The 23432-nt window shown below is 50.8% G+C and overlaps 1 protein-coding gene across 2 annotated transcripts; it reads left to right on the forward strand.

The window, feature by feature from the left end:
- Positions 1–3623: 3623 nt before the first annotated feature.
- On the forward strand, positions 3624–22401 carry ING5 (inhibitor of growth family member 5). 2 transcript variants are annotated; one of them, XM_032857726.1, is made up of 8 exons: positions 3624–3726; positions 5975–6046; positions 8465–8631; positions 10072–10183; positions 10350–10443; positions 19787–19922; positions 20085–20146; positions 21950–22401. In XM_032857726.1, the coding sequence occupies exons 1-8, from the start codon at positions 3690–3692 to the stop codon at positions 21990–21992; spliced, it is 723 nt and encodes a 240-aa protein (XP_032713617.1). In that variant the 5' UTR covers positions 3624–3689; the 3' UTR covers positions 21993–22401. The 2 variants fall into 2 exon arrangements, with proteins under 2 accessions (XP_032713617.1, XP_032713618.1); XM_032857727.1 differs by having other exon boundaries at positions 10353–10443.
- Positions 22402–23432: the final 1031 nt, after the last annotated feature.

A 23432-nucleotide genomic window follows, 5' to 3' on the forward strand; every position in this document is an offset into this window, starting at 1 on the left:
TTGTGCTCCTTCGGTGCTTTCCCTTTGCCCACCGCTTCCCCTCCCTGCAACCTGGCCTTGACCCTATTGATGATGACAAACTCCCTGGGGGCAGACACTGCTGGAAGGGGCCCACGAGTGATCCGATGGAGCCCGGCTGCTGCCCGCTGGGCTATTCACACTGGGACTGCTGCACAAGAAATAAAATTCTGGGGGGCGCCTGGGTCAGTCATTGAGCGTCTGCCTTCAGCTTGGGATGTGATCCCAAATCTGGTTGTCCCCAACAACTTGCTTGACCAATAAAATGTAGTGAGATTTCTCAGGACTACCGAGGAGTTTTCACAAGTAGTGCAGCTTCTACTGAGGCTCACTGGAACTCTCTGGAAGCCCTCCCTGCATGGTTAGAACAGTACCAGTACCTGGGACTGCTGTGCTGGAGAGGTCTCATGTAGGCACGCTGGTCCACGACACCAATCATATGCTACCTTCCAGCTACCCCAGTGACCTCTAAAGTATTACATAGAATGAAAGAATCACTCGGCTGAGCCCGGCTGAAATGCATGACTCAAAAATTCTGAGTGTTGGGGTGCCTGGGTGGCTCAGTGGGTTAAAGCCTCTGTCTGGCTCGGGTTGTGATCCCGGGGTCCTGGGATCGGGCCTGTGTTGGGCTCTCTGCTCAGCAGGGAGCCTGCTTCCCTTCCTCTCTTCTCTGCCTGCCTCTCTGCCTACCTGTGATCTCTGTCAAAGTCTATAAAAAAAAATCCTGAGTGGTAATAAAATACCTTTTTTAAAAAAGATTTTATTTATTTGACACAGAGAGAGACAGAGAGGGAACACAAGCAGGGGGAGTGGGAGAGGGAGAAGCTCCTATCAAGCAGGGAGCCCGATACGAGGCTGGATCCCATGACCCTGGGATCATAACCTGAGCCAAAGGCAGACGCTTAAGGACTAAACCACCCAAGTGCTCCTAAAACGGTTCTTTTAAGCAATTGTTTTCAGGTAGCTTATTATGCAGCAATAGCTGGAGCACACAGGTACGTACAGCCATATGAACACATGTTCATCAGGGCATTACTGATGCTAATGAAAACTTCGTACAATCAAAACATTGTACATCTGTTGTTCAAAGTATGGCACACCAATGCAATGAAATAATCTAGTAAACAAAATGAAGTAGAACGAGTAAAACATGGCCTGGTGTTTACAAAGAGTATGAAGTTAAAAATGTAAATAGTAGAAAAGTGGATAGTGTGATTCACCGGTAAGAAAACCAACAGCCCACGTTAAAAAGTGGACAAAAGTTAGGAAGTGCCTGGGTGGCTCAGCTGGTTCAGCATCTGGCTCTTGGTTTCAGCTTGGGTTGTGATCTCAGGATCTGGCCCTTCACTGGGCTCCACACTCAGTGGGGAGTCTGCTCCCCCTCTGCCCACCCCCCACCACTTTCTAAATAAAATGTTTTTAAGTTTTCTTTTTAAGATTTTATCAACTTATTTGTCAGAGAGCGTGAGAGAGAGAGCACAAGCAGGAGGAGTGGCAGGCAGAGAGAGGAGCCTGATGTGGGACTCGATCCCAGGACCCTGGGGATCATGGCCCTAGCTGAAGGCAAATGCTCAACCAACTGAGCCACCCAGGCATCCCATAAAAATTTTTTTTTCTCAAAGATTTTATTCATTTATTTGATAGTGAAAGCAGGAACACAAGCAGGGGAGGTGGGAGAGGAAAAGCAGACTTCCTACCAAGCAGAGAGCCTGATGCGGGGTTCAGTCCCAGGACCCTGGGATCACAACCTGAGCTGAAGCCAGATGCCTAATGACCGAGCCACCCAGGCGCCCCTCTAAATAAAATCTTTTTTAAAAAGTTAAAAAAGAAGAAATGGGCAAAAGTTATGAACAGACACCTCACCCAAAGAGATGTACAGACAGCAAATACACATGTAAGAAGAATTCATTAGGGAATTATGTCATTAGGGAATTGCAAACAGAACAATGAAATATCTTTACCCACCCATCAGAATGGTCAAAATCCAGAACACCGACAACACCAAGTGGTAGTGAGGATGTGGAGCAACAGGATCTCTCATTCTTTACTGGTGGAAATGGAAAGTGATACAGCCACTTTGGAAGCCAGTTTGGTGGTCTCCTACAAACCTAGACAATCTTACTCTTCTTTGTATTTAACCAAAGGAATTAAAAACATGTCCACACAAAAACCTGTACATTAATGATTATAGTAGCTTTATTCATAATTGGCAAAATTTGGAAACAACCAAGATGTCTTTCAATAGGTGAATGGGTAAACTGGTACATCCAGACCATGAAATGTTACTCAGCATTAAGAAGAAATGAGCTACCAAGCCACAGAAAAGCACGGAGGAAACAAATGCATATTACTAAGTCAAAGAAGACAATCTAAAAAGTCTGCGAAATGTGTGATCCCAACTCTACAACATTTTGGAAAAGGGAAAACTGCAGTAAAAAGATCAGTGTTTGCCAAGGGTGCGGGGAGTGGGGAAAGGGCTGACAAGGTAGAACACAGCATTTTGGAGGCAGAGAAAGGATTCTGTATATTGTAATGTTGGATACATGTCATTACACATTTGTTAAAAACCTACAGAATATACAACACAGAGTGAACCCTAAAGTAAACTACGGACTTTAATAATAACGTATCAAGGGCCGCCTGGGTGGCTCAGGCAGTTAAGCGTCTGCTTTCAGCTCAGGGACCGACTCAGGATTCTGGGATCCAGTCCCTCATAGGGCTCCTTGCTCAGCGGGGAGCCTGCTCCTCCCTCTCCTCCTCTCTCTCTGACAAATAAAATCTTAAAAAAAAAATACTGTGTCCATATTATTTCACCAGTTATAATAAATGTAGCACACTAGTGCCAAGTGCTTGTAGTGGGGCTGTGTTTGCGCGTGCGCACGTGTTTAGGGGTCTATAGGAACTCTATTTTCTTCTCGATTTTCCCGTAAGCTTAAAATTACTCCAAAAAATGTAGTTTATTTAGTTAGAAACAACGCAGGCACCGAGGTCGGCGGTGCGCGGTCGCGTACCTGCGCCTGTGCACTCCCCCGAGCACCGAAGGGACGTGCGCGGGCCGCGAACACTCGGACTCAAAGCTGAACCGGAGGCAGGTCCGCAGCCCGAGGACGTGGGGAAACCTGTCAACCATTCACGCGAACGTGAAACTGGAAACACTGTGTTTCGTTGGCTAGTATCAGGCAGGTTTCGGGGAAGCTCACGAGGGCACGCTCCGTTGAAGCACGCATCTCTAGCGCCGAAGCCGCTACAGCAGCTGCCCGAGCGAGCAGTGCCCGAGCCTCCGGAGCCCGGTCCCTCCGCCGCACCCGCACTCCACCTGCACGTGCGCCGCTGGCCGCTGCAGGCCCCGCGCCGCACACCCTGCCCGTCCTCCCGGGGAGGGGGCGGGAGCCTGGGGCCGCGGCCACGCGGGCAGGGACGTGCACCCAGGACGGGCGGGGTCCCCAGACCCCACTCCCCCGGGCGCCTGAGCCAGGAACCCGACCCGCTCCCGCGCGACGCCGTGCGCAGCCCGCCGGCCGGAAGCTGTGGGGCGGATCCAGACGGCGCCCCGCCCCGCCTGACGGGCCAATCACCGCCCGAGGTTCATTAATACTGAAGGTACCGGCCCCGCCTCCGCCCCTCGCGGCACCGCCCGCCCGCGCAGACCCAGAGCGCGGCCGCGGACGAAGATGGCGACCGCCATGTACTTGGAGCACTACCTGGACAGTAAGCGCCCCTCGCAGCCCTTGGGTCTTGCGCCCGCGCAGGGCCTCCCCACGCGGGCCCACCCCGCGGGCACCAGGTGCCGCTCGCGAACCCGGAGGGCTCGTTGGGGCGGCAGGGGCGGTCCGGCAGCGGCGGGGGCGGCGGGGGCGCGCGCCGGGCGGGGCGGGGCCGCAGGGAGGTGCGCGCGGGGGGCGCGGCGCGGGGTCCTACCGTCACGGCCGCGCCAATTCCAGGTGCGTCACGGGGAGGCGGGGGCCCGTGCGCACGGGGCGGAGCTTGCGTTCCACGGCCCCGCCCTCCCCGGCTAGGCCCCGCCCTCCCCGGCTAGGCCCCGCCCTCCCCGGCTGGCCCCGCCCTCGGCCCCTCCCGGACAAGTCCCGGCTCACGGCCCCGCTCCGCCCTTCCCAGCCCCCTCCGCTCTCCTGGCCCCACCCCCACCCTAGGCCCCGCCCCTGCCCCGCCCCCACCGCGGAGTCAGGCTAGGGTGGTTGGGCGCGGGCGGTCGGGCGCAGGTCGTTGACCTCAGCAGCTTCGGACGCTGGGCGGTGCTTGGGGGGGTGCTCCGGGTCTGGGATGTGGGGGGAGGTCTCCGGCCTGGGTTCTGTGTCGGCTCGTGTGGTGACCTGGGTGTTGGAGAAGATAACTGGCGTGGGCAGTCCCCTAAGATGCCCGTCCTTCCGCGTGGCCTTGGTGGGAGGGGACTGGCGGGGCTGGTTCAGGTGTTGAGCCCAGGGATGGTCACCACGGAAAGCCGCCTGGGAGGTGCTTCCTGCAGGCGTCCTTTTGTCTACATGCAGCTCAGCTTGGGGCCTCCTGAGAACTCCTGAGCAGATGGGGAAATGCAGGCCGCAAAGGCCAAGTAGCTTGTCAAGGTCATGCATTCGACAGCGGAAAGCCCACGTTTGAACGCTGCTGATCTGAATTTGGATCTGGCTCTGGCTGCGTTCGGCCTTGGCGTCGGGGAGGGGGACGGGCGGGAGGGCCTGGGCTGGGTGCTCTGGAGCTCTGTGTTGCAGTAGGAATATGCACGGTTATTGGTACCTGCCTCTACTGCCCTGGGGGACACGTTGGGGTTCAGCTCTCCCCAGGGTGGTTGCCAGTCCGAGCCTGAGCCATGGGGGAGTCCCGGTGGGAGAGCACTAAAAAGGGGAGGCCTTTCCCTGCCATTGTCACTACTGTTCTGTCATGTCTGTTGGGGAGCTCTGTGGCTTCCCTTCTCTGTCCCAGTACCTACCCAGTGAGCCCTATGAGGACACTTTGAGGTTTGTGGATTCCATCATGCATGGGGCACCTGTGTGAAGGCTTAGGATGGAGGTGACGGCTTGATTTTTGAGCACTTGCTGTGTGCTAAGCCTCGGTCCTCATTTTCCTGGAACTTATTTCCAAATGGGCAAATGGATTTTTAAAAGTTCACAGATTAAGGGGCATGAAGGAGCCCAGCAGGTTGTGAGAGACCCGGGGTGGCACTGTCCCGCAGAGCCCAGGATAGAACCAAATAGGGAGGTCCTTGGGGAGGCTGTGGTGAGCCTTGAGGCTGGGGAGGGCCTGTGTGCCAGTCTCTGGGTGAGCTGGACAGCTGTCATCTGTGCAGACAGGCTGGAAGGCTGGCCTGGAGCAGGAGGATGGCAGCGCAGTGTGGAAGGCAGTGTGGCCTGGGGTCCTCTACCTGTGCTGGCCAGTGTGGTCTGTTTAACTTGAAATTAATGAAACTTGAGCAAATGCAAAGTTCAGTCCCTCAGTCATAGTAGCCCCATTTCAGGTGCCCAGCAGCCCCACGGCCAATGCCTGCTGTGTTGTGTAGCTCAAATGTTCTGTCTCCTTGCATGAAATACACTACACAGCACTGGCCTGCTCCACCCTGTGCATTGGGTGTTTGAGTAAGGCTGGGGTGGGGGAGATCAAACAGACCCCAGGGCTTTGGTCTTACCTACTGTGGGGGAGTACTGAGAGGGAAGGACTCGCTGGGGGTGTAGGGTGGAAGGGTCACACGCGCCATCTTCCTAGCCTCTGCTTGCAGCTCAAGGGTAAGTCCTCCTCTAACTTTTCCAGCTTCCAACACCCTTTGAAGCCTGTCAGTCTTATCAGAGTTTCATACCCATCCCCCCCCAAAGATACCTTAATCCTTCTGTTCCCCAAATCCTCACAGAAACAGGAAATGAAGTGAGTTTATTATTTGTAGACTTTAGGTATAAAATCTGGAAGGCAGGTTTTATCCTGCTTCTGAGAAGTACATGTCTCTGTGTTTCAGGCATCGAGAACCTTCCATGTGAGCTTCAGAGGAACTTCCAGCTCATGCGAGAGCTGGACCAGCGGACAGAAGGTAGGTCCAGGCTCTTTTGTCCAGCCTGTGGTGGGCCCTGGCAGCTGGGAGAGGTGACCCTGCTCCTCCAGGGCCCCAGGGCAATGGGGCTGCAACCCAGCCTTCAGCTTTGGGCCTTGGCTGATGTCTTATGGATGGTGTTGATGCTTTAAAATTCGACTTAGTGTTTTGGGTTCTGAAACATCTTCCTTTGGCATCTTCACAGCTGTCGTGGATTCCTCATTACCTTTCCTTTCTTTTAAAAGGTTTTCTGGTTCCAAACTGTGTACACACAGTTTAAATTTTTTTTTTTTTTTTTAAGATTTCATTTATTTGAGAGAGAGAGAGAGAGAGAGCAAGAGAGGGGAGAAGGTCAGGGGGAGAAGCAGACTCCCCGTGGAGCCAGGAGCACAATGTGGGACTCGATTCCGAGACTCTGGGATCACGACTTGAGCTGAAGGCAGTTGCTTAACCAACTGAGCCACCCAGGCGCCCCTCAAACTGTGTACACATGGTTTAAACAGATAGCACTTTGCAGTCTTCTGGTATTTAGCTCCCTGTTTCTAAACATCCTGGTTTTGCTGCTGTTTCTTACTTTATTTCCCTTTTGCTTTGGTCTTTATTCTGTTACTGTGGAATATGAAGGTTAGATCCCCCCATCCCCACTGTTTCCTGGTGCCGTGATGTAGACTCTGAGTCTGCTGTAGACCAGGAATGGCGTTTCCTTCAGGACCCCATGGCAGTGGCTTGCACCTGGGCCACATTGCGTGCTCTGCTTATGTGACCTTTTTCTGAATAACTGTTTTTCTTAGTGCTCAGAATTGCTTTGTTTTCCGTATTCCATATGCATTCCCCGTGTTCACTCTGTCTGCCACACGAGGTGCTCTGCCCGTCCCGAGTTCGCCCTCCTCACCAAACCTTTCTGCTGGAGCCTCCCATCCTGTGGCTTTTTTCTGGGCCAGTGGCTGGTGCACTGTCTCTGCTCATCTTTGGGGCAGGACCCTGATTCCTGTGTTGTAAACATCCTTTCTTGAAAACTTGCATTACTGGAGTCTTTCCTGCAGTAGCTCCCTGAAACATGGTACACGCTCTATGTCTGAAAACGTGCTTACATCATGGTTGATGAACACTTGGCTGGGTATAGAATTCCAGCTTGAAAATCATTTTCCCTCAGCATGTGGAAGGTGCTGTTGCGTTGTCTCCCAGCTTCCCTGTTGCCCTGAGAGATCTGCTGCTGTTCGCATTCCTCACCCTTGATGCATGTGCTCTTCTTTCCTTTCCTGTTTAGCAGCTTTTGGGCTGCTGTCTTTGAACCCGAGGTTTCATGTTTTGTGGCCATGTGCTTGGGCATGGGTGATTTTTCATTCATTGTGCCTGCCACATGTTTTGTAAGATCAGAATAGCTGTGGTTTTTCACTGAGCTACAATCACCTGACCAGTAGATACAGAGAATTCTGTTATTGTGAAAGTACAGCATTTGCGTTCAGGAATAAGTGTAAGTGTTTGTCCATTGCTTAACAAGCAGCACCTTGCAGACCTCTCCTGGGATAGAGGAATGGGGCCTCTGGTACCTGGGGCCCTGTGTAATCCGAGTGTGCCATCCCTCCCCCAAGGGGCTCCCACCCTCAGTTTCTTCTGTAGCACGTTTTTTTTACCTTCCTAAACCAAAGAGTTCACGGTTTTATGTGTTTGTCCTTAATATGGATGGTGTCTCCCTGCGAGTTGTCCTTCATGTCTTGCTTTTGTGGCTCACTGCTGCCTTCTGTGGGAAGAATCCCCGTGGCTGTGTGCCATTGGCTTGCTGTGTGAACGGACCACAGCATCTCAGTCTGTTTTACTGTGGATTGCACGTCGAGCATGTTTCATGTTGTCTGCACTGATGAATGTTTTCCTGTATGTGTCCTAAATCTGGGGGGCTGTGTATTGAAGAGTAGAATGCCGGGTTGTAGCCAAGGTGAGCACATGATTTGCTATTCCAACAGGGGCTGTTGGGAATCCGAGAGGTAGGAATACATCCTTTCTGGGAGGGCGGTTGCACACTGTCCCATCCTGGGTGTGCTGCCCGGGCTGTGGTGTCCACACGGCCCCTGATGTTGGGCTGTCTGCTGAAGGCTGTGCCTGCCGTGCTCCCACCAGCGTTCAGCCAGCCACTGCTTTGCTGCAACTTGGCTTTTTTTTTTTTTTTTTTTTAAGATTTTATTATTTGATAAAGAGGGAGAGAGAGAGAGTGCACACAAGCAGGGGGAGCGGCAGAGGGAGAGGGAGAACAAGCTTCCCGATGCGGGACTCGATCCCAGGACTCTCAGATCGTGATCTGAGCTGAAGGCAGACGCTCCACCCACTGAGCCACCGGGCACCCTGCAGCTTGGCCTTGTTCAGCTTTACTTGCTAGTGTAGAATCTCTTGTAGGGACTAGCTTTTCCCCCATTTCTGTATCAGATAAGAAAGCCGAGATTGACATCCTGGCCGCAGAGTACATATCCACGGTGAAGACCCTTTCTCCGGACCAGCGTGTGGAGCACCTGCAGAAGATCCAGAGTGCCTATAGCAAGTGCAAGGAGTACAGTGACGATAAGGTGCAGCTGGCCATGCAGACCTACGAGATGGTGAGGAGGCAGGGCAGGGGTCAGGTGGGGGGTTCAGGCTCCGCCCTGTCACACAGGGAGGGGCCTAGGGCTCAGAGTGCCAGGTGGGCTCAGGCTTTGACGGGGAGATGCTTCTTGAGGAAGCAAGTACTGGGGTGTCCTTTTGTAGGGACTGTCGTCCTGCAGTTTGGTTTCCGTGCCCTCTGTGGTTGTGCGTTTGGACGCTTTAGTGACTCTTTTAAGTTTTTGTGTGTTTTTAATGCCTCTTTTTGTCAGCTCTAGTTCAAGTATTAGAATTTGTTGTGTCCAGTTTTCTCTCAAGTAGCTTTGTGTGGGGCTCCCGTGGGGCACAAGTGATTGTCCTGTGATGCACATCAAGTTGTGTAGTAAAGGAAGGCCTGCATGCCATCCCCTGACTCCATTCCCTGTCCCCTGAGAAAAAACGGGAATTTTTTAAAAAACCTGAGTTAAGTTGTAGCTGAGAAAGAATACTCAAAAAGGAGAACGTAATGCTTATATTTGGGGTTTTGATGCCCCAAAGCACTGAATCTTTTTTTTTTTTTTTAAAGATTAATTTATTTACTTGAGAGAGAGCATGCGTGCATGGATGAGGGGATGAGGGTGGCAGGGAGAGGCAAAGGCAGAGGGAGGACCTACAGCAGACTCCTTCCTGAGCCTGACAGCACGGGGCTTGATCCTAAGACCCTGAGATCATGACTTGAGGCGAAATCAAGGATCGGATGCTTAACCACCTGAGCCCCCAGGCACCCCTGCCAAGTGCTGGATCTCTACAGTAAGCAGCCTGCTTTTTAAGAGTTAGGTTTCAGCAGTTGTCAGACACATTCAGGTTTTCTCTGAGTCATAATAGGTTTGAGATTGGAGCTTGTTTCCCGACAAGGATGGGTAGAGACAGTGACGCTTGGTGTGGCTTAATGGGTTCATTGCTGTGAGCCCACTGAGTGAAGGGATGCCTTGTGTTGCGTCCTCATGAAGTCCTGGCAGTCTCCCTGGAGGCTGCCTTTGTTGGGCAGTGTGGTCACTGTCATATTCCTGTGCTTCGACCATTGCCTTCTCTTTCTTCTTCTATCTTGTTCTAAATACAGTGTTAGAGGCCTTTTCTGTGAGAACCTGTATGTTCTTCAGATTTTTGAACTCAGGTTAAGTTAGGGTTCAGTATTATATGTCCTCATCCCCATTCCATTGCATTTCCCAGCTCCTTTTCTCATTATTGCCTCCCTTCATGGTTTTCCTGAGTAGGATTTCTTCTGTGGAGCTGTCAAAACGTGGGGACAAAGACCCTTCATGAACTGAGATAGTGGACCTTGTTTTAGGAGCTTTCTTTGTTGAAAACCCAAGTAAAGGGCAAGAAAGTACTTCCTGGTTGGTTTCCAGTGTATTTGGGATTCCTGAGGTGTTCTGCTTTCATTTTTAAGTAAGACTTGTGAGCATCCTTCTCGTTAGGTGGATAAACACATCCGAAGGCTTGATGCAGACCTGGCACGCTTCGAAGCGGATCTGAAGGACAAGATGGAGGGCAGTGACTTTGAAGGCTCCGGAGGACGAGGGTTAAAAAGCAAGTCTGTTAAGTTTTTTTTTATTTTGTTACTGTTACCTATGGAGTTTTGAAGAGTTTTTGGTGATAAACATGTCAGGAACATTATGGGAAATATATTTGAGTAATTCCTGTGTCCTGCTTTCGTGAATTTCTTGAGGGTAATTGGGGTTTTATTGTCTTTCAGAAGGTCGGGGTCAGAAAGAAAAAAGAGGCTCCCGGGGTCGTGGCAGGAGGACCTCAGAGGAAGATACTCCAAAGAAAAAGAAGCATAAAGGAGGGTGAGAGGCTCTTTTCCTTGTCTCCTTCTCTCCAAAGATTACTTAGCATTAGTATTTCCTTAGCATCTAGAAACACCAATGGCAGCTAACAGCGAGGATGTGCTTCCTGCATGCCCGCGGTGGGTGTAGTTCTGCATGCTTTCCACGGGCTGGCTCTGGCTCCGGCTTCGGCTCCGGCTCCGGCTCCGGCTCCAGCTGTGCTCGGCAGCCCAACGGGGTTCCCAGGGAGCACGACCAGCCCTAGGGTTCACAGCTCCTGCGCGGGGGAGCTGGGTTTGCCCCGGGCGGTCCGACTCCACAACCCACGCTCTTAGCCACTGTGTGTCCTGCCTCTCGAGAGACACTATATTTATTGACAGTTCAGGCTAAGCCACGCTTTAACAGCTAAATATATAGCTGTCCATTGTTTTATGTATAAATATATATTTTGGATATATTTGTTATTAAGTTGCATGACTGCATTTATTAAATATATGTATCATTTACCTTGAACTTCAGAATATTTCATTTAAAGCTTTCTCCCACCTGCTCCCCGCCAACCCCCAAGCTACTGTGTTGCTTCACAGAAGTGATTTTTAGAGTACAGAGAAAACAGTAAAGCGTCTGGTGACTTCCGTGGAGGTGGTTTTCTCAGTTAGGGGGAGATCTCAGAGAGTCTGTTCTTCACCAAAAAAAGGGAGAAGTTTTGGTTCTTAAACCTGGTGTTTAAACTTTTAAGAAAAACTCCAGATACCATCTTGCAGTATACAAACGCAGAACAAACATGTAGTTTAATGAACTCATCCGAGGCACATCCTTGTCTGTCACTGACTACTGCCAGAAGCACTTTTGTGTACCCTGTTGAAATCATAACCTCCTCCCTCTGCCCCAAGTGAACATGACCCAGACTTACGCCATTTTTATGCCCATTCTTTGTAGTTTTGTCCCCAACATGTACATTCCTGGACACTATAGTTTAATCTTGCTCTTTTTTTTTTTTAACCTTTTAGTTAACTTTATTAAGGAATAATTTATATACAATAAAATGTTCTTATTTTAAGTTTACAGTTTAGTGCTGTATTCAGTTTTTTTAAAGTTATGGAACTATTGAGCCTTTCTATTTCTTCTTGAGTCAGTTTTGGTAATCTGTCTTTCAAGGAATTGGTTGTTTCATGAGTCATCAGATTTATTCACATCAAATTGTTAATAATGTCACACAATTGTCTTTCTGTGTAGGATCTGTAGTGATGATTCCTCTTTCAGACCTGATGTTGATAATTCATGTCTTCTCTCATTTTGTCTTGATCTTCACAGAGAATTAGATTTTGGCTTCATTGGTTTTTATGTTTTCTCTATTGTTTGTTTTCTATTTCATTGATTTCTGCTCATATATTTTTTTGGGGGGTGGGGGCAGAGGGAGAGAGAGAGAATCTTGGGCTCCATGCCCAGCACAGAGCCCGATGCAGGGCTCAGCCTTATGACCCTGAGATCATGACCTGAGCCCAAATCAAGAGTCAGATGCTTAACCTGCTGAACCACCCAGGTGCCCCTGTTTCTGCTCATATTTTTATTTTTTCTTCCCATTACTTGGATTTACTTGGCTTTTTTTTTTTCCAGCTTTTTAAGGTGGAAGTAGCTTAGATCAGTGATTTTCGTACTTTCCGTCTTTTCTAATATAAGTATTTAAAGCTATAAATTTTCTTCTAGTTACTGTTTTAGCATACCCCACAAATTTGGATATGCTGTATTTTAATTTTTATTCCATTCAAAATATTTTAAAATTTCCTTTGTGATTTTTCTTTGACTCATAACTTATGTAGAAGTATGTTCTCAGTTTCCCAATAATTTGGGATTTTCCAGGTAGCTTTCTGATCTCATTTTTTAAATTAATTCTGCTATGATCAGAGAATATCATAAATAGAAATAATCTGAAATTGATTAAGAGTTGTGTTATGGTTTATGGTCCTGTCTTCCTGTATATTCCTTATACCCTAGAAAAGAATGTCATGTTTTACTGTTTTGGGTGGAGAGTAGATGTCAATCAGAAAGCTTGGTTGGTAGTGTTGTTGGTCTTCTGTATCCTTACTGATACTCCTTTATTCGATTGATAAATTGCTAAGGGAAGAATGTTGAAATCTCCCAGCTCTAGCTATGGACTTGTCTGTTTCTCCTTTCTGTCTGTCAGTTTTGCTTCACATTTTAAAGCTATGTTACTTCTTGTTACCTTTGCATTTAGGTTTTTCTAAAAATAGCTGACTACTTCATTGTTACGAGATGTCTTCCTTTTTTATTTCTTGTATTATTCTTTGTTTTGAAGTCTACTTGGTCTGATATTATGATGATCACTCCAGTTGTCTTATGATAAGTTTTGGCATGGTGGAGCTTTTTCCTTTTTCTTTCCTTTTTTTTTTTTTTTTTTTAAGATTTTATTTATTTGTCAGAGTGAGAGAGAGAGAGCATGCACAAGCAGGCAGAAGCAGAGAGAGAAGCAGGCTCCCTACTGAGCCAGGAGCCCGATGCGGAACTCGATCCCAGAACCCTGGGATCATGACCTGAGCTGAAGAAAGTGGCTTAACTGACTGAGCCACCCAGGCATCCCTTTACTCTCAACATATTTTTGTTTTTGTATTTAGAGTGGGTTTCTTGAAGTCAGCAAAGTTGGGTCTTGCTTTTTTTATCTAGTCTGAGAATCGCTGCCTCTTTTTTACTGCAATATTTAGAGTCTCAGATTTAACACAATTACTGATACGACTGGATTTAAATTTACCCTCTTGCTGTTAGTTGTCTCTGCCATTTCTTATTTTAGTGTCTTTTAGATTAATTAGGGTTTTTTTAAAAGATTTTATTTACTTATTTGACAGACAGAGATCACAAGTAGGCTGAGAGGCAGACAGAGAGAGAGGAGGAAGCAGGCTCCCCGCTGAGCAGAGAGCCGGATCCCAGGACCTTGGGATCATGACCTGAGCCAAAGGCAGAGGCTTTAACCCACTGAACCACCCAGGCGCCCCTAATCAAGTATTTTGTAGTGTTTTTTTTCCCATGGACTGTTCTAGTATGTACACCCTGTTCATTAAGTGAACTTCCAATGATATTACACTATTTCATGTTTAGTGTAAGGTCGAACCCAAGTATTTTTACCTCCTGTCCTTTGTGCTTTTGTCAAAAGTTTTACTTCTACGCATGATATAAGCCTCAAAACATGTTGTTATTATTTTAGGTCTAAACCATTAATTATATTAAACAGATTTTCAAACGTTTATTGTCACTCCACGCACATACCATTTCCACTGCTTTTGTTTCGTTATGTAGATGCAGATTTCCCTCTGGTGTCATCTCTCTCCTGCCTAAAGAACTTACTTTAACATTGTTTTATAGTGCAGGGCTGTTGGTGATGATGAATGTCCTCAAATATTTTCTCTGAAAATGTCTATTTTATCTCCTTTTTTGAAGGATGTTATTGATGGATATAGAATTTTAGATTTACTTTTTTCTTCTAGCGCTTAAGATGTCCCATTGTCTTTCATCTTGAATTGATTCTGATGAGAAATTAGTGATAATTTTTATATTTGATTTTTTTATATGTAAGTGGCTTTATTTTTGCTGCTTCTAAGATTTCCAATTAGTAATTTGATTTTTAATAACTTAATTATGATTTGTTCTGGCGTGGGTTTTTTTTATGTGTATTCTGCTTGGAGCTCATTGAGTTTCTTGGAACTGCTGGTTTATATTTTGTATCAAATTTGGAAATTTTTCAGACATTTATTCTTAAAATAGTTTTTTCTGCTCTCTTTATGTCTTTTTATTGGACTCACATTACATGTACATTAGCTTGATATTTTCTCACAGTTCACTGAGGCTCTGCTTATTTTTTTGGCCAGTGTTTTTCTTTCTATGTGTCTGGATAGTTCGTGTTTGGATAGTTTCTATTGCTTTATCTTCAAGTGTTTTCTTCTTCTTCTTCTTTTTTTTTTTTTTTTAAAGATTTTATTTATTTATTTGACAGAGAGAGATCACAAGTAGGCAGAGAGGCAGGCAGAGAGAGAGAGGAAGGGAAGCAGGCTCCCCGCTGAGCAGAGAGCCCGATGCGGGGCTCGATCCCAGGACCCTGAGACCATGACCCGAGCCGAAGGCAGAGGCTCAACCCACTGAGCCACCCATGCGCCCCAAGTGTTTTCTTGTTTGATGTCTAATTTAATCTTAATTTCCTTTAGTGAATCTTCCACTTAAGTGATTCTCTTGTAAAGAAGTTCTATTTATTTCTATTTCATACTTTCTGTTTTTCTTATTACATTTATATTTTTCTTAATGTTTTTGAACACAAGTATTTATAATAGCTTTTTGAAAGATGTTTTCTGAATCTATTTGTTACTTCCAAATATATTTTTTTCTTTTTAAAGACCAGTTTTTTAAGGTATGATTGACATACGGAAAGCTTTACATATTTAACTTATACAATTTGAATGGTTCAGCAGGTCTGTTTATTGACTGGTTTTTCTCATGGTTGAAGCATTTTTCTGCTTCTTCACATGTCTAGTGATTTTTCATGGGATGTTAGTGTGAATATTACGTTGTTGAGTGTCTGCATTTTGTTGTCTTTGGTTCGTGGGTATTGAATTTTTTTTTTTTCCAGTTTTTGTTCAGTGGTTTAATCACCTGTGGATCAACTTGATCCTTCATGGCTCTTTTTTTTTTTTTTAAGATTTTTTGTCTATTTGAGAGAGAGAGAGAAAGAGCGGGCACGCAAGCTGGGGTGAAGAGCAGAGGGAGAGGGAGAAGTAAGCTCCCTGCGGGCTTGATCCTGGGACTCTGGGATCACCACCTGAGCTGAAGGCAGATGATTCACCAACCGAGCAACCCAGGTGCCCTCGCAGGCTCATTTTTAACCTTTGTAAAAGAACCCTATTTTCTTAAAGGGCCAGATAGTAAATATTCTAGGCTTGCAGGGCTTATTGTCTTTGTTGTGACCATTCACTTCTGCTGTTTTATGTCAAAACCATCCACAAAAAGCACATAGCTGGGTGATGTGGCTGTGTTTCCATCAGACCTTATTTACAGAGACAGCCCGCCACTGCAGGCATCACTTCGCCAACCTCCAGGTGAGGGTAGCCTGGTTGCTGGGGTTGCTGATGTCATCCTGCTGAGGTGTGGCCCTTCAGGGTTGTCTTCTGAACGCCTGTTGACTGTAGTGTGGCCTCTCCCGGCAGGCTGGCTGGAGCTGTAGCACCACCAAGCCTCCATTGTTCAGCTCACAGCATGCCCGTGTTCTCTGCCTGGGCTCATGGATTCTCACCCTGGGCACAGCTTAGTTTTTTGTGAAAAACTCAAAGGGATCCCTTTGCAGATTTCTGGGGCACATTCTCTTTACCCTCGTCCTTTACAGCACCTCACCAGCAGATTCCAGCAGCCTTAACCTCCTGGAAATTTGGGGTCTTCCTCCGTTTGACACACTGTGCTGTATTTGGTTCTCCTGTTGGCGGGCTGGGTGTGGGAAATGCAGCCAGCAGGGCTCACCTTGTTTGTTTACCTTCGCCTGGGGTTGCAGTCCTCAGCTGCCTTTTGTCAGTGTCTGGAAACAGCTGTGTGACATGCTCTGTCCTGTTTTCTAGCTGTTCACAGTAGGATGCAAGTTCAGTGCCTGTTGCTAGGTCCCAGTCGAAGTGGAAGCTTTGTTCTTTTCTTGTGTCGCTAAGCCCTGTTAGTCTCTTTCACTTGGGCGTTTGTCTCCTTCCCTTTCTTTCTTCACAATTTTCCTTTCAAAGAACCTAGACTTTTGACTCCTGGCATTTCCCAGGGTTTTGATGTTGCTGACAAAACACGAAACCCCAAGAGCGTATCTTCACTAAACATTAAGACAGTGCTTCTCCTCATTTGCTCGGGGGATTTGTTTGAATTTTGACTGGGGTCGCCTAGTTCCATGAGCTGGCGCTCTGTGGGTCCGGCGGAGTTGAGCCTCTCCTGGGGTTGCAGCCACATTTTCCTGCTCTTTCTCGCATCCCATGGTTCTTCGTATCTGTCTGACTTCAGGTGTGCGAGGAGTATGTGGGGTGAGATTTCTCCCCAGGAGTTTCTTTTGCTTTTGGTGCAGGCAAACTGAGGTGGGTGGGGGCTAGGGGCCCTTTGCCTGGGCCTAGTCCCCTCTGATGTCGAAGCCTTATGAGGGGAGGCCGTCCCCCATTCTTGATGGGAACCCATGGTTTATTTCTCCTTCTTGAAAGGCTCCCTGTGTGGCTGGGCAGCGCTCTTGCAACGTGTAGCTTTCCTGTCCTGTGTCCTGCCTGCCGTGTTGCTGTGGTTGGCAGAGGTCAGGAGGAGGCAGGCCCTTTCCCTGAGAGCGCCACACGGATCTTTGCTCAGCCTTCCTGCCACTCTGCAGCAGCTGCAGGGCTCCCGGGTTCACTAAACAGGCTATGGGGTCCCTCCCGCCCTGAGTGTAAGGGTCGCAAGTGTCTGCAGCCATGATGGCTCGGTGCATCCCCCGGAGTGCAGTCAGCCCTTGGCTGAGCCCAGGAGTGGGGCAGCCTGCCAGCTCGGCCACCGCCCCTCCCTTGCCCCGGGCGCTTCTGGCCCATGTCACTCCACAGCTTTGCCAGTGTCTTTAAAACATGGTCTTAGCAGCTTACTGGGCTTGTTTTCTTGACTTGTAGCTGCAGGGTTCTGAGTCTTCCTGCTCCTCGATGATCAGAACCCAAAGCACAGTGGCCTCTTACGGAGACAGTAGGTGCTGTCATTGGCCTCCTTCTCTTGTGGGGAACAAGGCCCCAGCCTCCCTGGCGGGGCGTGCACCTGGCTGTGCTCAGACCTCATGGTGACCCATGTGTCTAGCCGCTGCCTATGTGGACACACTTGAGATGAACGAGCATGCAGCTTCTCCCTGGACAGAGCTGTGACAGTGTGCACATTGCCGACCACTGTCTGATGGTGCTGAGGAGGTGGACCATGTGGCTGCTGCTGCCCCAGCTTTTCTTCTGGGCTGGCTGCAGCTGAGAAGGGGAACTTCGTGGGGGAGGTCTGCAGAGCACCTTGGCAGGCAGGTTGGGCTGGACTTGGCCCTTCTGCGTGAAGTCCTTCTCCACGGCCCCCCAGGGCAGCTGTGCTGTTCCTGTCCTACTGTATGGATGTCGGGACAGCCCAGAGGGGCTCACTGGGGTGACAGGTGTGTGAGGGCTGCGTGAGCAGCTCTGGGCCTGCTCGAAGTCTTGCTCCGATGTGCATTGGGATGCACAGCGGAGGTTCAGACACTGGAGGGGGGTTCCTGGGGCTGCCCGGGGAGGGGTACCCACCGTGTCTAGGGAAGTGAGCTCAGAGGACACCGCTCGTGCCCAGCACGGCTGACATGGGATTTGTAGCCTGCCTGGTGGGCTTGGCCTCCCTGGGACCTCCTGGCATTCCCTTCCACCCTCCCGCCCCAGAACCCCCTCAGCTGAGACGGGAGGGAGGCGGCCCTTGAACCTGGGGAATGGGGGATCAGGGCTGGTGTCAGCTCGCCATGTGGTAGTTGAGTCAGGCTTTGCCAGCAGAGCACACAGAGCCGCCGAAGCGCAGTCAGCACATGGAAGGCGCGTGCCCTGAGTGCGCCTGTGGGGGACCCCACGCGGGTTGGCACTGAGCATCCAGGTGAGTGCCCGGGGATGGAAGCCCACTGATGGGAGGGACACATCCAGCAGCGGGTGAGGGTGTCAGGCCAAGCCGAGAAATCTGCTTGGCAGAACAACTGGAGACCATGTCCCTGCCTGGAGGGTAGCTGAATGCCTGGGGCGTGTGGAGAGCTTGTAAGCATGTGTGAGAGTGTGTGGAGAGCATGTGAGCATGTGTGGAGAGTGTGTGCATATGTGTGGAGAGTGTGTGTGTGTGTGGGGAGTGTGTATGCACATGTGAGCGTGTGTGGAGCGTGTGTAAGTGCATGTGGAGCAGGGTACTTTTCGTGATGCATCCAGATTTCAGATAAAAAGAGAAAGCCCTGTCTGTTCCCAGAGACAGACAGCAGCTCAGCTGTGGAGGGCAGAGGCTGCGAAAGGCTCTGGAGCCTTCAGGGACATCACTTCCTCCATCCGAGGGGTGGTGCTCTCTGTGGGGGACAGCCACTGGGACAGAAGATGGCGCTCTTGGTGGGGTACTAGGACAGAGGATGGTGGTCTTGGGGGCGGCGCTGGGATGGAGGAGGGCAATCTCGGTGGGGGGTGCTGGGACAGAGGATGGCGGTCTCCGGGGGGGGTGCTGTGATGGAGGATGGTGGTCTCAGGGTGGGGGGCGCTGGGACGGAGGACAGTGGTCTTGGGGGTGGCGCTGGGATGGAGGACGGTGGTCTCTGGGGGTAGGGGGGCGCTGGGACGGAGGACGGCAGTGTGGCATGGAGGCACAGGGCTAAGCCTGGGATCTGACTGTAGAGGCGCAGAGTATTTCCTGACAAGAGTTTGGGAGAACAGGGTGGCAGTAGCTTCTGGGACATGTCATCGGTGTGCTTCTCTGTGACCTGCTGCGGTTTCTCAGCTCCCTCTCAAGCTCCTGGTGTGAACTGGCTGTGTCCCCGCAGCAGTTGCGTGTTCTTGATTCTGGAGGGGGAGGGAGGGTGGTCTTTCTTTGCCAGTCAGAGCAGAGTGTCTACATTGTCCGGTAGTGGCAGGTTTCTTTGAAGCTGCCAAATCACGGAAAGAGTGAGCACCCCAGCCCTTCACGCTCTCTTGCAGGTGAATGCTCCCTTCAGCTCTCCCCACTGCTTAGCTGCAGGGCTATGGGCAGCCCACAGGGAGGGAGGCTTGGGCAGGCTGGATTCTGGCTGGGCCACTGGTTCCTGACCTAGAGGGGCAGTGGAAGTGGGGAGCAATAGGCCTGCTTCACGGGGGTGGGTGGGTGACGGCGCCATGTGGTCAGAAATGGCCTGCTGGCAGGTGGGCAGCTGGGGGTGGGAGGGGGTTCCCAAGACTGACAGCTCCAGGAATGGGGAGGGCATCTGGAGGTTTCTGGATTTTGGGGTGAAGGTCCCGTGGGCATGTGTGGGGTGGAGATGTGGTCCTGGGTGTGTGGGTGAAGGCGGCAGGGTCAGTCTTGGTTGAGGTCCAGGGTTCTCCAATGTCATCAACTGGCGGCTGGTGAGTTGGGGGTTTGTGCCTCCACCGAGGGAGAGGATCCCCAAGAGGCTGGGGAGGGTGGATCTGGGGCAGGGGGGTAAGGGAGCCCAGGAATTAGGTCCTGTCCAGATTGAGGGACAAGACAGAGATGGGTTCGTGCCCCCAGAGTGGGGCCAAACCCCAGTGCTGGGTGGTGAGAACCTCCCCTCACATCCTCTGGGGTGCCTTTGTGCCCCTCTTGTGCCAGGGGCATGCTCCATCCCTGCCCACCTGTGCTCACGGCCGGGGTTTCCCTGCAGGTCTGAGTTCACCGACACCATCCTGTCTGTGCACCCCTCCGATGTGCTGGACATGCCTGTGGACCCAAATGAGCCCACGTACTGCCTGTGCCACCAGGTGTCCTATGGGGAGATGATAGGCTGCGACAACCCAGACGTGAGTGTGGGCGCTGGCATGGGCTGCGGGCGGGGCCGGCATCCCTGGTAGTGGGGTGAGGGGTGTGGGTGCTGGGCATGGGCTGCGGCCTGGAGCGTGCACCCTGGTGTCCGGCCCATGGAGTGCAGGAGTCCTGACTATGGCCTGTCCTCTACTTTGCAGTGTCCTATTGAGTGGTTTCACTTCGCCTGCGTGGATCTGACCACGAAACCCAAAGGAAAATGGTCAGTATGGGGCGCTGCTTGGTCCTTCCCTGTCTGTGGGGCATCCTATGCGCCGTTCCCCTCTGAACCGGGCCCCCCAATGCAGCGCTCCTGGTTCTTGGGGCTGAGCTGCTGGGGGGACAGCTGCTGCCCTCCTCACCTGGGGGCAGGTCTCTAATGACATTTGTGAGATTCTTGGAGAGAACAACTGTTTTGATTCTTTTTTTTTTTTTTTTTAAGATTTTATTTATTTGACAGAGAGAGACCACAAGTAGGCAGAGAGGCAGGCAGAGAGAGAGGGGAGGAAACAGGTTCCCCGCTGAGCAGACAGCCTGATGTGGGGCTCGATCCCAGGACCCCGAGATCATGACCTGAGCTGAAAGCAGAGGCTTAACCCACTGAGCCACCCAGGTGCCCCTGTTGTGCCTCTCTTTATTGAGGTAGAGATACTCTGAAATACAGATGTGAAATGGAGAGCTCTTGTCCCTGGAGAAGTTTTGGGAAAAGGCAAAGAGGACAAACATTAAGATGGTGCAAACTTGGGCATAGGCTGGGCAACTGCTGAGGGGCCTCTGTTGCATTGGGAAGGTGCTCGGAGAGCGTGAGCCCTTTCTGTTCCTGATCCTTGGGTTCAGTGGCTGCAGCAGCTTTTGTGTTGTTCTGAGATTTCTGAGGTTTCAAAAAAAAGCAGGTTTTATTTATCTGTGCTTAGAAGGGACGTACACCCTAAAATGAAATCCTGGAAATCTTGTTCTCCAGCGGAGAGGAGAAAGCCCCAAAGGACAGACTGTCATTCCAGGTTTCAGGGGGTGCTAGCAGCCCCGTGCAGACCCGGCACCGGGTCACCTCAGGGAGTCTGAGTAGCCATGGGACTCGCCCCTGACAGAGCCCTGCCGCCTGGGCGGGCACCTGAGTGGGAGGTGGGGGGGGCTGCTGGCCCACCTGTGTGGCAGATGTGGCTCGTGGTGGGGCACGAGGCAGGGAGATTTGGTTTGAGTTGTTTGTGGAAATCCTGGGTGGAAGAGTCCGTAGGTTATGGAAAATCATTTTGCTTCTGGGAGGGCCGTGCAGATGGGGATCCCCCCACCATGTGGTAGGAGCAGGGCAGGACGAGCAGTGTCAGGAAGGCCGGGTGGGCCCCGCCACTGCTGTGTAACTCTGTGTTTCTCTGGGGTCTTTCCAGAAACTCAGTGTTCAGGCAGCTTCCCTTTTAAGCCTGCAGCTCTGACACGTGTTCATGCTGCACAAGTGTTACGTAGGCCTGTTTGCTGTGGAGGGGGCTTGGCTTCCTCTGAGGCTGCAGCAGTGGCGTGCTGGGTGCTCACTTCCAGGCACGGACCTGACCCTTGCAAACAGGCCTAGGGCTGGGATGGGCCCATTAGCCGCCTCCTGAGTCAGGAGCCAGGAGGGCCTAGGTGAGAGCAGGGTCACCAGGGAGCCCTGGCTAGTCATGCAGGTCCTAGGGCCCGTCAGCACGCCTGGCTGAGTGTGCCACATACCGTGCTCCACTGTGCTTGGTCCCCAGTGTGACTGCGCGTGTGGCCTCCAGTGTGATCAGTGGCGACCACAGGAGTGCCCAGGGATGACCAGTTAACTTGACTTTGAGGAGCATTCGTGGACAGAAACAGTTTTCCTCACTGACTTGTATTTGTCGACTCCAGAACATGCTGACCAGGGTGACTCACTGGGGTTCCCCTTGCCGGGGGTTTCCCGATGCGACAGCTGTGTGCTCTGAGCACTGTCCCCTGGCACTGTCTGGTGGCCCGGGGAGGCAAGCTGGGGCCTCGGCACGCACAGGGTTGATCCCTGTGTCTTTCTTCTCAGGTTCTGTCCACGGTGCGTTCAGGAAAGGAGGAAGAAGAAGTAAGGTGGATGCCCGGACCAGAAGAGCAAGTTAATATATTCCTTCTTCACGTTGCAATATTTTCTCTTCATTTTAAAACTACCTTGTTTCCAATGATATTTAAGAACTCAGTGGCCAGTTGTAATTCTGGAGACTTCCTAAAACAAACAAGAATCCTCCTGAGCCCTGTTTGCACGAGGAGTGGTCTTACGGGGACTCGTCATGGTGACTTTGTTCTAGAGACGTGGTACTGGCTCTGTGCTGGGGAGCTGAGCCTTCCATGGGCGCCGTGGTGGGGACCGTCCAGCCCATGCACTGCCGTCCCTCTGCAGCTGAGGCGCAAGCCCGCGTGCTCCGTCCTGCTTTGCTGGGGCTGCGCCAGCACGTCGGGCAGCGTATCTGTCCTCTGCAAGGCCTTGCCAGAGTCGTCTGCTGTGTTCAGGCTCTGCACCAGAGCCCATGGCCTTGCCTGGGCAGGGTGGGCTCTCCCTGGGGGCGGAGCGCTCTGTTTCACTGTGCACTGCCATTTCCGTCTGAGCTCCCTGTTCCCTCTGTGAGGGTTTCATCTTCTGGAGTAGACGCTCTCCGTCAGCACACAGCAGTCGTTCCTGTGACTGGCCCACGGGAGCCGTGTGACAGACAGCGGGTGCGCCATTTCTCTGGGAATTCCTGACATTTTTACTGTGAAGATGAAATTATCATAACAGCATGGAGATCGTGGGTCCGTGTGTCTGTGAAGTGAGTCTAGTCCAGTGAGACCTGATTTTAAACCTGTTCTTTCGCACACGGGTCGGTCAGCAGCTTCTGTCCAAGGGGACGACGATCATGTGATACGATGTGTGAATTTCTTGTGCCACGCAGTCCTGGAATGAAGCTGGCAAACTAGAGTGTGTCTTCTGTTTAATCTGCATTCACCAAACCAGTCCTGAACCATGTTTTTGGGAATAGTTGGGGGAAATTACATATGCTTGGCGTGTTGCGATACATTTGTGATGGTGCGTAGTGTGACTTCTGGGAACATGCGTGGACTCGGAGACCCTCCGGCACACGTCTAAAGGAGTCCGAGGAGTCCTGAAGAAAGGGAAACCTGTTTCTGTCCTTGAGGCAGGAAAAGAAATCCAGGAGGCAGGGTCAAGATGTGAAATTCCTAACTGACGAAGAATCTTGCCTTCTTTATCAGGAGGCCTTCTGGAATGGTGCACCTGCTTTCTGCAGTGGCCGTGTCTACCATATGTTCCCACCTTTTCTCTAATATTTCACCAACAGCAGGAGATGACGTGGAGAGAAACTTGGGGGACTGTGTCCTGCATGGCCTCTCCTCACCAAGGCCGTTTCCAGTCGGTAAATGAGAGGTGAATGTTAGCTTTGACATCAGAGGGCCGTGAGCCCCTATCTGTGGTTCTCAGCGGGTCGGCCAGCGCCCCACATGCTGTCCCACCGTCCCTTCGGGGCTTCCAGGGCACT

This window comes from Lontra canadensis, unplaced genomic scaffold (genome assembly GCF_010015895.1).
Source record: "Lontra canadensis isolate GAN:19392208 unplaced genomic scaffold, GSC_riverotter_1.0 scaffold13, whole genome shotgun sequence".
Lineage (NCBI taxonomy): Eukaryota > Metazoa > Chordata > Mammalia > Carnivora > Mustelidae > Lontra > Lontra canadensis.

Coding starts and splice junctions, on each gene's coding strand:
- ING5 (XM_032857726.1), top strand. CDS start 3,690: ATGGCGACCGCCATGTACTTGGAGCACTACCTGGACA. Junction 6,047..8,464: donor GCTGGACCAGCGGACAGAAG/GTAGGTCCAGGC, acceptor TTTCTGTATCAG/ATAAGAAAGCCGAGATTGAC. Junction 20,147..21,949: donor ACGAAACCCAAAGGAAAATG/GTCAGTATGGGG, acceptor CTTTCTTCTCAG/GTTCTGTCCACGGTGCGTTC.